This window comes from Plectropomus leopardus, chromosome 23 (assembly GCF_026936395.1).
Source record: "Plectropomus leopardus strain MGB_pleo_1.0 chromosome 23, ASM2693639v1, whole genome shotgun sequence".
In the NCBI taxonomy this organism is placed as follows: Eukaryota; Metazoa; Chordata; class Actinopteri; order Perciformes; family Serranidae; genus Plectropomus; species Plectropomus leopardus.
Window position 1 is genome coordinate 15,863,083 of NC_142198.1, and position 15,457 is coordinate 15,878,539.

At 40.7% G+C, this 15,457-nt stretch overlaps 1 protein-coding gene across 7 annotated transcripts in view; it reads left to right on the top strand.

Annotated features, from left to right (window-relative positions):
• The window catches only part of slc12a6 (solute carrier family 12 member 6), a 31,165-nt gene extending 15,879 nt beyond the window's left edge, over positions 1-15,286 (top strand). For 2 of the 7 annotated variants that reach the window (XM_088074083.1, XM_088074084.1), the window contains exons 8-29: positions 405-646; positions 729-856; positions 947-1,132; positions 1,613-1,777; positions 3,350-3,448; positions 3,843-3,900; positions 4,028-4,202; positions 5,412-5,530; positions 5,630-5,728; positions 5,832-5,951; positions 6,176-6,280; positions 6,837-7,005; positions 7,127-7,322; positions 7,795-7,964; positions 8,058-8,189; positions 9,140-9,247; positions 9,496-9,552; positions 10,371-10,394; positions 11,476-11,550; positions 11,674-11,909; positions 12,383-12,516; positions 12,597-15,286. In XM_088074083.1, coding sequence (XP_087930209.1) covers positions 405-646; positions 729-856; positions 947-1,132; positions 1,613-1,777; positions 3,350-3,448; positions 3,843-3,900; positions 4,028-4,202; positions 5,412-5,530; positions 5,630-5,728; positions 5,832-5,951; positions 6,176-6,280; positions 6,837-7,005; positions 7,127-7,322; positions 7,795-7,964; positions 8,058-8,189; positions 9,140-9,247; positions 9,496-9,552; positions 10,371-10,394; positions 11,476-11,550; positions 11,674-11,909; positions 12,383-12,516; positions 12,597-12,688 — 2,889 coding nt within the window. In that variant the 3' untranslated portion in view covers positions 12,689-15,286. The remainder of the gene's footprint in view (positions 1-404; positions 647-728; positions 857-946; positions 1,133-1,612; positions 1,778-3,349; positions 3,449-3,842; positions 3,901-4,027; positions 4,203-5,411; positions 5,531-5,629; positions 5,729-5,831; positions 5,952-6,175; positions 6,281-6,836; positions 7,006-7,126; positions 7,323-7,794; positions 7,965-8,057; positions 8,190-9,139; positions 9,248-9,495; positions 9,553-10,370; positions 10,395-11,475; positions 11,551-11,673; positions 11,910-12,382; positions 12,517-12,596) is intronic. The other 5 variants (XM_088074086.1, XM_088074085.1, XM_042511873.2 and 2 more) reach the window with 5 other exon arrangements.
• The last annotated feature ends 171 nt before the right edge of the window (positions 15,287-15,457 follow it).

Sequence of the window (15,457 nt, forward strand, 5' to 3'; positions counted from 1 at the left end):
GGATTTTTTTTTGTTATTGTGGCTCTTTCGAAGCGATGATCATGCCCACCTGTCTATCAGACTGTCTGTAGTACAAGAGGTTCTGAGTGTTGCCTTCTAGGTGTCAGTGGTTATAAGGCAGAACGATATAAGATAGTCGTTATTGACCACAGCACAGCTATTCTCAGCTTTGACAGACTGGTCCTGTTGTGATTGTCTCTGTTTGACTTGTAAAACTGTAAAACATAATGAAGGTATGGTGGCACATCACTACTGTGATGGTATAAAATTGTGAAGAAAACGGTGGTACGGTTTAAATGAAAGATGGGAATCCACAATGCAAATCAATAAACTCGATCTTATTGATACAAAAATCTGATAAAAATCTTTCTTTTTCCCCCCACTTTCCTCCCTCCCTCCTCCAGATGTACATCGCACCTAAGGCAGCCATTTTTGAGTCAAAGCACCCTGAAGGTGAAGGGGCGGCCATGTTAAACAACATGCGGGTCTACGGCTCCATCTGTCTCCTCCTCATGTCCTTGTTGGTTTTTGTGGGAGTGAAGTATGTCAACAAACTGGCGTCCATCTTCTTGGCCTGCGTCATCGTCTCCATCGTTTCCATCTACATCGGAGCGCTGGTCTCCGCCTTCAAACCGCCACATTTCCCGTAAGTGTTGATTTAAATTGCACGCTGACCCAGTCCTCTTAACTCTCACGGCTTTGACTGACTGATGGGCTTCCATCCACAGCGTGTGCATGCTGGGAAACAGAACTATCAGTGGCCATGAAATTGACGACAACCAGTGTGCGAAAACCGTCCTGCTGCCGATCAGAGAGCCGGCGGAGAGAGCTGACAACAACTTCACAGCTGTTAATGGTGGGTGCCAGGGTTAGATAACTTTTGTTCCTATCTTAGTCACACAAACCTGTTGAGCTTTTTTTTGACACACTGTATGCCTCCCATCAGAAAACACCACTGTGGGGCCGACCTTTGACCCCAGCCCTGCCCCTGATCTGGTGGAGAAGACCACGTATCTCTGGAACCATTTTTGCCAGGGCCCTGAACTCAACGCCTCCTGTGACGAATACTTCAGTTCCAACAATTTTTCCCAGATCGAAGGGATCCCGGGGCTGGCCAGTGGAATAATTTCAGGTACAGTTTGTGACAATAGGTGTTTGCTCATATAAACTTTGCCCGGAGAATCAGGTGCAGACATTGTGCAGAGTTGCCTTTACACATATGCTGCACATGACAGGAGATTATCCATGTCAGAAGTGTTCTCACCTGCTGGAAATAATGGTTTTGGCTCCTTGGTAGAGCATGCAGGACGTAGAACAAACTGCAACCAAGTCGCTGCTTTTATTTGAGATCGTACTGAAAGCACACTCAAACAATGCCCAAATTATATATTTTTTCATGCATCTAGGTGCAGTGCTTCAACATTTTGTCATCTACTCGTGTGTGAATGTGTCTGTGGTCTTCCCAGCACATGATGATCAAGTACTAATAATAGGCATATAATCATAATGTGGTATATTATGGGATTGGCACTTATGAACTCTGCTCATAAAACTACAAAATGATAAATGCATAGTCATATTAACAAGCACATATTGAATATTCTCCTCATAGAGAACCTGTGGAGCTCCTACCCCAGCAAAGGGGATGTGGTGGAGAAAGGCTCCCTTAGCTCCTCTCATGATGCACATCCGGCCTCCACCCAGCAGCCTTATGTGTTTGCCGACATCACCACCTCCTTCACACTGCTGGTTGGCATCTTCTTCCCGTCTGTCACAGGTACAGCTTTTTCTTGCTCTTTCTATAACATGAAATCAGTCATGATGTTTAGGTTAAGTTCTTTTTTGAAGCTGGGTTTGAAAGGTACTTATGCATAATCGGTGTATTACATACACTAGATGGCGCTCATTACGGCCCCAATTTGGAGATGCAGACCGGAATACCAACATATAAGCAAAGCAACGTACTGCTGTGGATGGGGGCTGCAGCAAAATGTATTTTAGCCATCCACAAAAATATAGATAAATGTCATTTAGAGCATTTTCACTGCTTCACTTTGCCTTTCTGACAATAGACTCCTTTTACAAAAACAGTCATTTTACCTCGCAGAACTCAACATTCGTGAATCCAAACTAACCCTTAAAGGACAAAAGTCACACAATAACACAAACTAAATGATCGACACAGAGGTAGACCAGCTGAAATCGCTGTCGGACAGGAAAATAAAGTGGTAAAAGTATTCTATATATAGCATACACTTTTTTAGATCTGACCTTTTCCTAAGTGGCTAAAATACCTTTTGCTGCAGCCTCAGGCCACAGCAGTACAAAAACAGGGAGTGTGGTGACTACCATCTACTTTAGGTAATACACTGACTATGGACAAGTACATCATACAAACCCACCTCGAAAAAATGGGAACTATCCCATTCTAAAAATAGAAACATGGAGGAAATGTAGAAGAACACAGTAGGTGTGATATTGATTCTTGCTGTTTTAGGATCAGGTGCGTCATGTCTTTGTCATGACTCTTTTCCCATTAGGCATCTATTCTTGGATTTCTTTTTACTCACTCCATACCAAAAAAGCAAATTTCTGTCCAATTTGGTTTGATTTTCCTATTTAAAAATTATATTTTAAGTAGTTCATAGTGCATCTTTCCACTGTGAAAATCAGGCCGGTAGTTTATTCATTTATTCATTTTTCTGCTGACAAACAAACTAACAGAGCCGAGGACATAGCCTCCTCAGCGGAGGTAACAAATAATTGCAGTGCAGTGTTTCCCCGAAGTTGACTGGTTTTGGGTTGACTGGGTTGGTTGAGGAGGGTCTGTCACGGGACCACTCCTTGCAGCTCCTATTACCAGCCAATAATGAAAACTAATAATTCGCTGTTCATTTTCTGTGTACTATATTCATCTATAGCTTATTTATTTATTTACCAAGTTCAGTCAGTCTGCCAGGAGGAGTATTTCCTCTCTGACAGCCAACTTGGATCAAAGCCTGTCATCCTGTGGTGATTCCTGTGCTGCTTGTCAGGGGATGCTCTTTTATATCCTCGCTGCTGATGCTAGTTTCATGTTGTGTGCGTCTAAAAAATGCGAATATTTTCGCCTGCTTTAGACGGTCGGACTCAGTGTCTCTACATTAGCTATTTACACATTGGCTTTTAGACAATCACTATTTGTCAGGTGACGTGTCGCTTGCAAAAGCCGCAGTGCTTTGCGCTACACTTAATCTAACGTGCAGAATCTCTCCTTTGCCTGCTCTACTCTCGGTCTGACTGTGGATGTGTGCGTACGTGCTTGTGTTATTAATCCCATCATTTGAAATTATTTTGTTCTTTTCCTTAGGAATCATGGCTGGTTCCAACCGGTCCGGAGATCTGAAAGACGCCCAGCGCTCCATCCCCATTGGAACCATTCTCGCCATCCTCACCACCTCCATCGTCTGTATCCGTTCATGATATATTTAAAAATCAATTTCCAGGCAGCGACTCAAAACACTGTTCCCAGATTTTGTCCCAGTGAGTGTGCAATGTTTAAAATGACCTGCACCTCAACAACAAGGTGCTGTTTTGATGGTGTGATACAAAGTTAGATCTAAGCAATAAGTTGTTTTTTTTCTTGCTTTTATCTTATCAAATAAAAAGAAAGGGGGTCTCCTATTTTTCCCCAACATACTTTGTGTATGTTGCTATGTAGTTATCTATTTCATTTCTTATGGCTTTCCACTTAAGCTTAATTAATTGCTCATTTTCTGTTATGTCTAAAAGGCACTTAAGATGCATTTAATGTGATGCCATTTGAACGATGAGTGTTGTTTTCCTGAGTGCTGTCCATCCAGATCTCAGCAGCGTTTTCTTGTTCGGAGCCTGCATTGACGGGGTGGTCCTCAGAGACAAGTCAGTACATCTGCTCTTTTATCTGACTGTATATATGGGTGCTATGTCCTGACATAGAGCAGTGATTTAATATTTTTGTCCACTGCCATAAAAGTTCTTGGTGTTTATGTAATTTTGCCTCCTGCAGGTTTGGAGATTCAGTCAAAGGGAATCTGGTGGTGGGGACTCTGGCGTGGCCGAGTCCCTGGGTCATCGTGATTGGCTCTTTCTTCTCAACATGCGGCGCAGGCCTCCAGTCGCTAACTGGCGCTCCCAGACTTCTGCAAGCCATCGCCAAGGACAACATCATCCCCTTCCTACGGGTTAGAGCTGCATTTTTAATTACAGGGACACGAAATTGACATCATAAGTGGTAAAACTGTCCCCTTAGCTAATGTTTGGCTCAGACTAAAGGAGTTTTGATCTGATTTATCCCCAGTTCACCCCTCCTGACAATAGAAGGAGAAATCTGGTCTGGGACCTTGTCAGTACTGATATTCAGTCCAGATTATTATATTGTTATATGACAGGTTTACAGATCCAATATCAAGCCCCCTGAACTGCTCACAGACTCATCACTGCCCTAAAATTTACGATTAGTAGGAGTTAACAGTGCAGTAAAGATCGGGACAGCACTCTGATCTTTACTTCATTGTTACTTCCATTAATAATTTAAAAGGTTTAATGGTGAGTGAGCATGCTGTGTTTCATTCCATTTTATTTTGAAGATATGTAGGAGTTAAAATATGGAAAATATGATTACATCAGTACGGAGCAACCGAGGATGTTACCAAGCACTCTAACCCTTTATGTTTGCCAGCATACTGCTGTTGACAGATATAACCCGTAGGGATTGTTTGGCAACATTTTACGCCTTTCATTCTTCTTTTTTTTTGGATAATATTGGCTGTGTTCATGCATACGGCATTCATTTTGGCAAGATTGTGTATTTTTGTTTAACCTTGGAATTTCCAGCTCAGCTCCTACAATAAGTCTAAAATACACAGTGTAAACAAAATTGTTACATTCATACTGTTAAATGCAAATAATGCGCCATTGAAACCCATTCAAACTTCAGTTTTTGATCCCACAGCCATCAAAACATCAAAATGTCACACACGCACTTTTTAAATTCCATAAGCTCTTAAAAATAAGTCATACAGGTGAGGAAATCCTATGCAACATAAGGCATGTTTCCTCTTTCCATTGAGTTTTATACATTTATTGAAACAGTTTTTGTATAATTTATTGAGATTTGGAGATGTTTTTTTGCATGCTTAAGTAATGGAGCTCAATTTGTTTTGCTGCAATCAAATAGTTGTCTCTTTTTTCAGTTACCTTATAATAACAGTATACTAATTATTACAACAATCCATAGACGCTTTTTGCCCTGTACAGTTTGTGGGGATAAGACCTTTTCCAACATTTTTAAAAGCTATGTGACTAAATGGGAAGCACTCTGAATAAGAGGAAGAAAAAAGATTCATTGTGTTTTTGTCCCTTAAACTCTGTTACTTTTGTGTTTCTGCCAGGTGTTCGGCCACGGGAAGGCGAATGGGGAGCCCACCTGGGCCCTGCTGCTGACGGCCCTGATCGCTGAACTGGGGATTCTCATCGCCTCTCTGGACCTGGTGGCTCCCATCCTTACGATGTGAGACACAGGCTGCGTGTGTGTGTGTGTGTGTCACTATTGGAGCTTGTATTTATCTCCCACAGAGACTTCACTTTCAGCCCACTTTTCTTTCTTTAGGTTCTTCTTGATGTGTTATCTGTTTGTGAACCTCGCCTGTGGCCTCCAGACGCTCCTCAGGACACCCAATTGGAGGCCGCGCTTTTCCTATTACCACTGGTACTACCACACACACACACACACACACACACACACACACACACACACACACACACACACACACATAGAAACAAACACTAATCTGTGCCTCTGGTGTGTTCAGGACCTTGTCGTTTTTGGGGATGACTATCTGCCTGGCGCTCATGTTCATATCGTCCTGGTACTACGCAATCATTGCCATGGTGATAGCCGGCATGATCTACAAGTACATAGAGTACCACGGGTATGTTGCCATGGAGATGTGTTCCCCCCCCACATGATTGTACATGTACAGCATGGTCAAGAGCATTGTGTGTATCAGTGTGTATTTTCGAAGTATGTGTGTGTTTATTAACAGTGTGACTCACCCCATGGTTTTGTTGTGGGTGTGTGTCAGGGGAGGGCGTAATAAAAACAGTACGCAGCATGCGGTACATACATGTGTCCGTGTGTGTGTGTGTTTATCAGAGCGGAGAAAGAGTGGGGGGATGGGATCCGCGGTCTTTCGCTGAGCGCTGCCCGATATGCCCTCCTGAGGTTGGAAGAGGGACCACCGCACACCAAGAACTGGAGGTACAGAACTGAAGCTCGATTTTTCACAACTCTTCATCACATTCACTGTAACTGCGCTGCCATTATAAACCTCAGCGTACACGCCACTCATAATACACAGCTGCTTTACAGCACCAATCCTAGATACTAGGGGTCGATGATACTACAACATAAAACTTTGTTTGAATGCCTTTCGCAAATGAAAATTTAAATAATAAAATTTATAAATAAAAATAGCTCCCTGGGGTTTTACAAAGTCAAAGTTGCTGACACCTATTAATACTTTTTAGCTGTGATCATTAACATAAAATGCCAATGCAGACAATTAGTATAATGCCAAATATCGGTCCAGATAATCGGCCTGACCGATAATCTGTCGACCCCTGCTATATACACAATCAGTGGGTCCCTTTGTTTCTTGTAAGCTAAAATTCCCTCAAAAATAAAAAATAACTAAATAATAAAAGTCATTGTTCACATAATCCTGAGTTTCTACATATTTACAATATCCTGCTGCTGTTGATTCTTAAATTCTACATCCTTTAACACACTCGTCTCCTCGCCCGCTCTCTTTCAGGCCGCAGGTGCTGGTCTTACTAAAACTGGACGAGGACGCCCACGTCAAGTCTCCTCGCCTGCTGACGTTTGCCAGCCAGCTGAAGGCGGGAAAGGGCCTGACCATCGTCGGCACGGTCGTATCCGGCAACTTCCTTCAGAGCTACGGAGAGGCCCTCGCCGCCGAACAGGTGGGAAGATCTATCTTGGCAGCGTCTCTGTGATCGAGGGGTTTCATGTGAAGCTTTGTTAGTCTGTAGAGCGGGTTACCTTCAGATGACGGGAAGTTTTGCCAAATTCCTCCTATTTCAGACTCTGAAGCACCTGATGGATAAGGAGCGTGTGAAGGGCTTCTGTCAATGTATCGTGGCTCAGAAGCCACGTGAGGGGATCAGCCACATGATCCAGTCCAGCGGCCTGGGAGGAATGAAGCCCAACACGGTGGTGATGGGCTGGCCTCACGCCTGGAGGCAAAGCGAGGACCCACAGTCCTGGAAGACCTTCATCAGTAAGTCCAAGAAGATGGTAAAATGTTCTCAACTGTCCACCTACAATGTCTTTTCTTCCTCTCTCTAACACAGCCTGAACAGATTCATCCTGTCTCATTACACACACTCTTACACTCACAGCTCCACACACATTAACTCCCTTTCCGTGACCCTTAACCCAATCCACCTTTCCTATTTTTTAAATTTTTCTTTTTCTTGTTCTTCAGATTTGTACTTCTGTTCTTAAAGCTTAAATCCCACTACTATAGTTATTTATTATTATTATAATTTTCTAAGTTTTATTCCATTAGTGTGAAATGACGTATAATTTATGTAGATGCATCATTAAAAAAACACAAGATTGAGAATATGATCGTATGAGCTGTTGAAACAGAAATAAAAACTAAGATAAAAAAAGAATCTTATTTCCTGATGGCATAGTTTTTTGTATCAGAGTTAGCAGGCTAACAGCGCCCCCTCTCTTCCTTCCAGACACAGTACGGGTGACAACAGCAGCCCACTTGGCCCTGCTGGTGCCCAAAAACATCTCTCTGTTCCCCAGTAACAGCGAGCCCTGCACAGAGGGCTACATAGATGTCTGGTGGATCGTCCACGATGGAGGGATGCTGATGCTGCTGCCCTTCCTGCTGCGCCAACACAAGGTAGGAGCATGTTGTTCTGTGTCGTTAGAAGTTAAATTAAAGTCTTTCCTACATTGACAATCATGCTGCATTATCTGAATGTCTTCTCCTCAGGTGTGGCGCAAATGTGGGATGCGAATCTTCACAGTGGCCCAAATGGAGGATAACTCCATCCAGATGAAGAAGGATCTGGCAACCTTCCTTTATCACCTACGTATTGAGGCTGAGGTGGAAGTGGTTGAAATGGTATGTTTTTCACAACACAAGGGTTCAGGACTTTTTCATTAATAAGAATTTTGTAAAATCTTGATTATTTTTTCCATGCTGTCATGATTTTATTTGATTTTTTATGCCTCCCCACCAGCAAAAGACATAGCCAGAGGCACTAAGTTCTTGGGATGTCTGTCTGTCCCATTTTTGTGAACGCAATAGGCCTTGAGGGAATTCCTTTGACTTTGGCACAAACACCCACTGGACTCAATGATTAACTGATTAGATTTTGGTCATCATATGTCAAAATTTAAGCACAATGTGACCAACTTTTTCTCATTTTAATGAACATGATATCTTAGGAGCTGCTTGAGGTAAGAAAATTTGACACAAACGTCCATTTGGACCTAAAATTTCGCACAAACGTCCACTCGGACTCAACAATAAACTGATTCGAATATCGTGGGTTGGAGGTCAGTGTAACTGACCTTTCATGCATCTCATTCTTGAGACTGATATTCCAAGGAGGTCTGGAGGGAATTTCCTCAAATTTGGCACAAACATCCACTTAGACTCATCAATGAACTGATTAGAATTTGTTTGTCAAAGGTCAAAGGTCACTTTGACCTTACAAACATGTTTTTGGCCATAACGCAAGAATCCACATGTCAGTTTTGATAACATTTCACACAAATGCCTAATATAATAAAATGAAGTGATGACATTTTATATCCAAAATCTCAAAGGTCAGTGTCACTGTGACATAATAACTTACAACACAATAAACTTTTCTGACCATTACTCAACGTTAGAACTTAGGACCAGAAGAGGAGACATGTGGTCAGATATTGAATTGATGACACTAATCTTAAAAAAAGTGCTGATTTTAGAGACCACCTGTGCTGCTGGGGAGAAGATGTGTGTGTGAAGCAGCAGTGAAATACTTCTTTAATGTCTCACGATGTCTCTCTCTCGTCTCATCTCAGCATGACAGTGACATCAGTGCGTACACCTATGAAAGGACCCTGATGATGGAGCAGAGGTCTCAGATGCTCAGACAGATGCGACTGTCTAAATCAGACCGGGAAAAAGAGGTAAGCTCAGGCCAAGTGCGCACGGACGCTAATTCTGTTGTGCATGAAGAAAAAGATCACTGACTGGTCACCATCATTAGTTTGATGTTTCATGATTGTTATTCCTAGCAGTGGATTAAAAGTTTTACCGAATGATTTATCAGCAGTATTTGGGTCATTATTAACATCAGTTGTAGACAAGCCAATGCGAGACTAGCCATGACCTACTCGTCTGATCTGTCTGTGATTGTCGTGCATCATTTTATCAGGGAAATCCTGGTAGCGGCAGCAGTAGGCCAGAGGCAGGTGGAGCTACAAGGTCTCAGGTGAGGACAGTGGTTCCAACCAGCTGTGAGGTCATGAGTTTAATCAAACTGAAAAGTTATAAGCAAATTGGCTTGACTTATTTCAGAAACACAGGAAGAGGGCACAAATATTAGCAAGAAATTAGTCAAATGTCCAAAGAACATTACTAGACAATATCCAAGAGAATGAGAAAAAAACAAACGTACAAAAAATAAAATAAAATAAGCGAATGACCCCAAGAAAGGGCTTTCCCCCTTTTACTTATAATTTGAATATAATAAGAGTTTTCTGGACATTTTCCCTCATTTTGGATCATATCTTATAATCTTCCTTTGCTAATTTTTTGATTTTTTTTTTCTTTTTAATTTTTGAAGTTTTCGGGACATTTCCTGCCCAGTTACTCATCGTGTTGTTTTTCCTGTATTTTTAAAGAAATCAAACCAATTTTCTAAATACTAGTAAAATGCAGTACAAAAAAAGATGCTGATCAAGGTGTTTTAAGGGTTAAAATGAAAAAAAAAAAACAAACCTCAGTATCTTCTTGTAAAGTAGTTTAGAAAAAGTGACCATATTATGGAAATCCCAAACATTATTATTGTCTCAGATGAAATTACACAAATAATATTTTAAATGTCATTTTAAAAAAAACAGAAACAGAATACAGAAATTGGCCAAAAGTACTACATATTTAGTTTATGTCAGTTAAATCCAGGTGTTTTACACCCAAGAGGAACACAAAAAGCTATCTTTTTTTAATAATCAATAGTTGGATCAGCGTCTCCCCTCCAGCTTTATTATTAAAGTTGGTGTTCATCTCTTTTCTCACTGGGGTTGTCAGCGGGTTCGCTGGAGTTTTGATGATGTAAGTTTACTGGTTAAACAGTAGTAAAGACAGCAGCAGTATTTAATGATGTAGAGCAGTTTAGACGTAGTGAACTTTTGGACACATTGTTAAACCCAGTTCAGACCAAAGTTTCCCAATGAGACAAGTTGAAACTTGCAACTACTTGCAGTTGGCAGCTCTGCAACGTTCTGAAACCTGCTGGTGTACTTCTGTGTGACTACACGAGACGGTGTATCATCTCCACTGCAACGACTCTCTGTATTTCTGTTCTAACTTCTGGCTTTTCAGGCTTTTTTGGTAACTGGATATAATGTGTAGTGTCTTAAAGTCTGATTGAAGATAGTGACAGACACTTGAAACCGTTGCATTCCTTGAAGGTTCATGTGCTATTTTCATCAGACAGAAACAAGAATTACAAAGCACTAATTGATCTTTTCCTCCATCCAAAACTCTGTCAATTTGACAGACTTGACTTGAACTTTTCTCTGCAACCTTCTAAAACTTCTTGTCCCAAATCTTTGGTCTGAACTAGGCTTTAAAGCGAAGACTTTTTTAATCCCACGATTTTAGATCAGTGAATACCCTCAATCCCTCAGATAAAGACAACAGCGTCAGTGTGTTTTCGTGCAGCCTTAAACATCAGTATGCCAATGATAATACACCAATAAATGCACATTTAGTGGCTTATTGGCATAGTGAATTGGTGAAAAGTGTCTGAATTTTGACTAAACAAAATGAGAATTAATTTATTTTACATTTCAATGTTATTTTGAAATGTAAAAGTTTTAAAATGTTCTTTATCTGAAGGATTCATTTAAGAGTTTGTCCAATAATAAAGTTTGTGGATCTGGGTCAAATGTGCTTTTATTATTACTCTTCTCTCTGGACTTTAAAAAAGGGGCAGTAAAGATGTTTGCTGTCATTTCACCTCCTGCGCTGCTCTTTTCATCACTCACCTCTGAGTTTCCAATGCCATTTGACTCAGGTCTTTTCAGGAGCACTAATGTTGTCCCCTGTAGTCGTCCTCCAGTGCTTCGGATAGAGTAGACGCAGCCTGTCTTTTGCATTAGCAAGTTAGGTGACCCTGTGTTGTCTGTAGGTGTATCTTTCTCCCAGGTACTGGAGTACTGGAGTCCACACCTCAAACACGTCCAAAGGAAACAGAGACAGACAGGTACAAAGAGAAAGAGAGAGACGGTGGGGAAGGCAGAGCAGATGTGTAGAAGAACGAGGAAGCAAATAAAGTAGAATTAAAGTCGAGACAAGATGAGAGCGAATGTGTTTGTGTCCAAACCAGGCGCAGCTGGTGAAAGACCGTAACTCCATGCTGCGGCTGACGAGCATCGGATCAGACGATGACGATGACACCGACGGCGGGGAGCGGGAGAGGGCTACGAGCGCTGGCGGAGGCAGCACCGAGCATCATCGGCGAGTTCAGATGACCTGGACCAAAGAGAAAACGTCGCAGTACAGAGCCACACACTCTGGCTGCTCCACGCCGGAGGGCTTCAGAGACATGCTCAGCATCAGGCCGTGAGCGCAGATAACACGATTTTTTCTTTGCAGCGTAGCACATTTACCGCATGAAACCAGTGTAATTTCTTTGGGGGGGAAACATAGTGAAACCAACTTGGAAAAAATGTCAAGAAATTTGTAAAAGGCAACAAGAAAATGTCCTGAAATTTTATTTTCAAATAGGAGGTTATTAGAAAATGATCAAAAAAAGAAAATTTTCCAGAAAACTATAGTTTTAATTAGAATTTACATATATACATACATTTTTCAACACTTTTTGGGGTAATTTTCTGTTTTTGTTTAATTGCTTTTTTGGCTTATTTTTATGTAATTTTCTAACAATTTTGTGACTAATTTCTAGCTGTTTTTTGGGACATGTATTTTTTTAAGATGCTCATCGCCTTCCTGCCATGTTTCGAAAGAATTCCAACCAATGTGCTCAGGTTTTAAAGGGTTAAACAGTCTGTTGAGTGCATCTCGTTTTCCCTCAGGGACCACTCCAACGTCAGGCGGATGCACACCGCCGTCAAGCTCAATGAGGTCATCGTCAACAAGTCCCATGATGCCCGGCTCGTCCTCCTCAACATGCCGGGACCGCCGAGGAACCCGGACGGAGACGAGAACTGTATCCTTAAACACTGAGGCTTACATTCTTTAATAAGTACATGATTTCCGTATTTCAGTCATCCTTAACCTGCTGACCAGACATGGAGTTCCTCGAGGTCCTAACAGAGGGACTGGAGCGCGTCCTGTTGGTCAGAGGTGGAGGAAGTGAAGTCATCACCATCTACTCCTGATTGGACAAAACAGAGGAAGCTGGCGTTAAAGACGCAGCCAGTTGCGCAGAAGTGAGCGAAGGGAGACGATGGGGGGCCTGTGTGTCCTGGGGGCGGGGGGGGCGTGGGCCCCAAAAGGAGAGACTGTCATTGGCTGCAGCGCCAGTCGTCACGCCCAACACCCCCCGACACCCCCGTCAGCCCTTTTACTTTCATCTTTCAGGGTTTCCATTCCACTTACGTCAAGCTACAGAAATGCCAACACAATACCACGAACGAGCAAAAAAAAAAGAGTGTGATCAGCTGTGTGTGTCTCTGTGTGTGTCTGTGTGTGTGTGTGTGTGTGTGTGTGAGAAAGTCATCCACCTGAGGGAGGGTTGGTTTGTTGGAGAAGGGGACCAGTGTTGTTTTCGGTGTGTCAGGGCTGGTGGACCAGCGAATGTGAGGAAATATCAAATGTAGAGCGCGAGAGGCTGTGAAGCGTCCCAGAAACGGAGCAGTCGTTCCACTGACGAGACTCAGGGTTGCTTTTTGTACAGAATGTATTTTGGAAGCGAATGTGAGTGATCTGAGAAAAGGCTGAATGTCTGAGTGTTTTTTTGTTTTGTGGTTGTTTTTTTTTTTTTCCTCCTTGTGAAGTTTATTACAGTACTGTATAAAACAGGAAACGTAACACTGCGCCACAGGAAGTGAGGAGCCTCTAGTTTTAAATCTGCTTACTGGTTTATTTAAGGAAAATCAGTGTGCGTCTGTGCTGTCTCCTTACTTGAAAATGTTACATTTTAGGAGATATAGGGGAAAATGGTCATCGTTTAATTGCATATCAATAGCGGCCTCCTTTTGTTCGATATCCACTAAAGAGACTGACTTATCTTTTAATTCTTGTATTGGTTAGAACTTGCTGCTTTTTCTAAGAATCTTCTCTCCTGTGTGGAGGCCCATTTTTGCCAGGAAAAATAAATGAAATTTTAATTGGGATTTAAATTGAAACTGCTCAAATTTTTCATTTACTATTTTTCAAAAACAACTTATTGTTGACTTCTCAAAATTATGAAATGAAGTCATTATCCCACTAAGGCCACATCATTAATTTCAAAGATTTTAAAAGTCTAAATTTTGACTTCCTAAATAAAAAAAACTGAAGATAAAAAATGAAAATAATGACTTAAGGCAAAAATGATTAGATAAAGAAATCTGTTTTTACCTCATAAGTATTATAAGTCATACTTTTGAGGCAAATCAAATGTTTGATTTACTCAAGTCAAAATTATGACTCTAATTTCTTAAAATAAAAAGCCTCTTTTTTTAATTAAACAGCTAATTTGAAATTTTAAAATTATTCTATGATGAAAAGTCACATTTGACATTGAAAAGCATTTTTTTTAACAAAGTCAAATTTAAGATTAAAAGATAAATTCAAGATTTTAAAATAGCATTTTTTAGATAATGCAAATTAGATAAAATTTGTTTATTTTATTTATTTATTAAAAAATCTAATTTTTTTAGATTAAAACCATAATTTTTAAATAAAAAGTTTAAAAAAAGAATAAATCCCAACAACCCTAAAAAACAAATTCCTGAGATATTAAGAATTAATATTTATTGCATGTTTCTGACTCGGTCACTCTTTTTTTTTTTTCTTGGTAAAAATGGGCTTCTATATACCTGCTACTCCACAGTCCCATGAAAACAAATTTACAGATTTACTGACACATACAGTATATTTATCTGCAAAACAGTTGAACACCAGCAGTGTGCTCTGATATTACAGGAGTCAACAGTGAGATGGAAATGGCAATCTATTTATATCAAGAGGGGAGGGAGATGTTTTTCTGCTCCACATTTATGGATTTGTGACGTCAGCCAAGATCCCAGGAAACCAAAATTAAACCAACTCTACAGTAACTGTGGGAGGTCTTCTCTGTGTCATGCTGGAAACTGGCTGTGTCATGTTGGTGTGTCCGGATAAATGACGGCAGTGTAGAGTGTGAAAAAGTGAGACTGGACTTTATGGTTGTTGACACACTGGACCATCGTGGAGAGGATCACTGCACTGCATGCTGTCAAAATCTCACTGTCACTTGGTGAGAAGTGTGTGTGTGTGTATGTATGTGTGTGAGTGATAGATGTCTGTTATGGTGTTTTCCACTCCCTCTTATGAGAATATTTGGCTGCACTGTGTAGTTTGAGCTTGTGCCCTGAAACTCCACTTCACCATCACCTGAACTAAACCTGCTGACATCCTGCTCTGTTTTTGTGTGTGTGCGTCTGTGTGTGTGTGTGTGTGTGTGTGTGTGTGTGTGTGTGTGTGTGTGTGTGTGTGTGTGTGTGTGTGTGTGTGAGAACATGAGCTTGTTGCTAAAGTAAGGAACTGTAAACTGGAGGGGTTTGATTCCACTCTAATGCTTTTTCTTTTTTACAGTGTTATCGTGCAGGGATTCTTTTATGTTCATTGTTATTTCCTAAACTTTTTTTTTCTTGCTTGTACATAAAGACGAAAAAAAAATCCCAAGTTTTATCTTTTTTTAATTACATTAATATAAAAAAAGGAATCATAAAAAACTTTGCTTGAAAAAATACAGGAAGAAATAAAGCAATTTTGAAAGAAATGTTATAAAATTTGTGATTATTCTGTTTTTATCAAATTCTATATATATATATGAAGGATAACCTTGCTGATTATATTTGTCTACTTAATTCTATATATTAATAATTTATAAAATGTAAAAGTATTTTGAGGTAAAATTAAAAATGAGGTAAAATTACTTAGGCAAAAATCATTAGATAAAG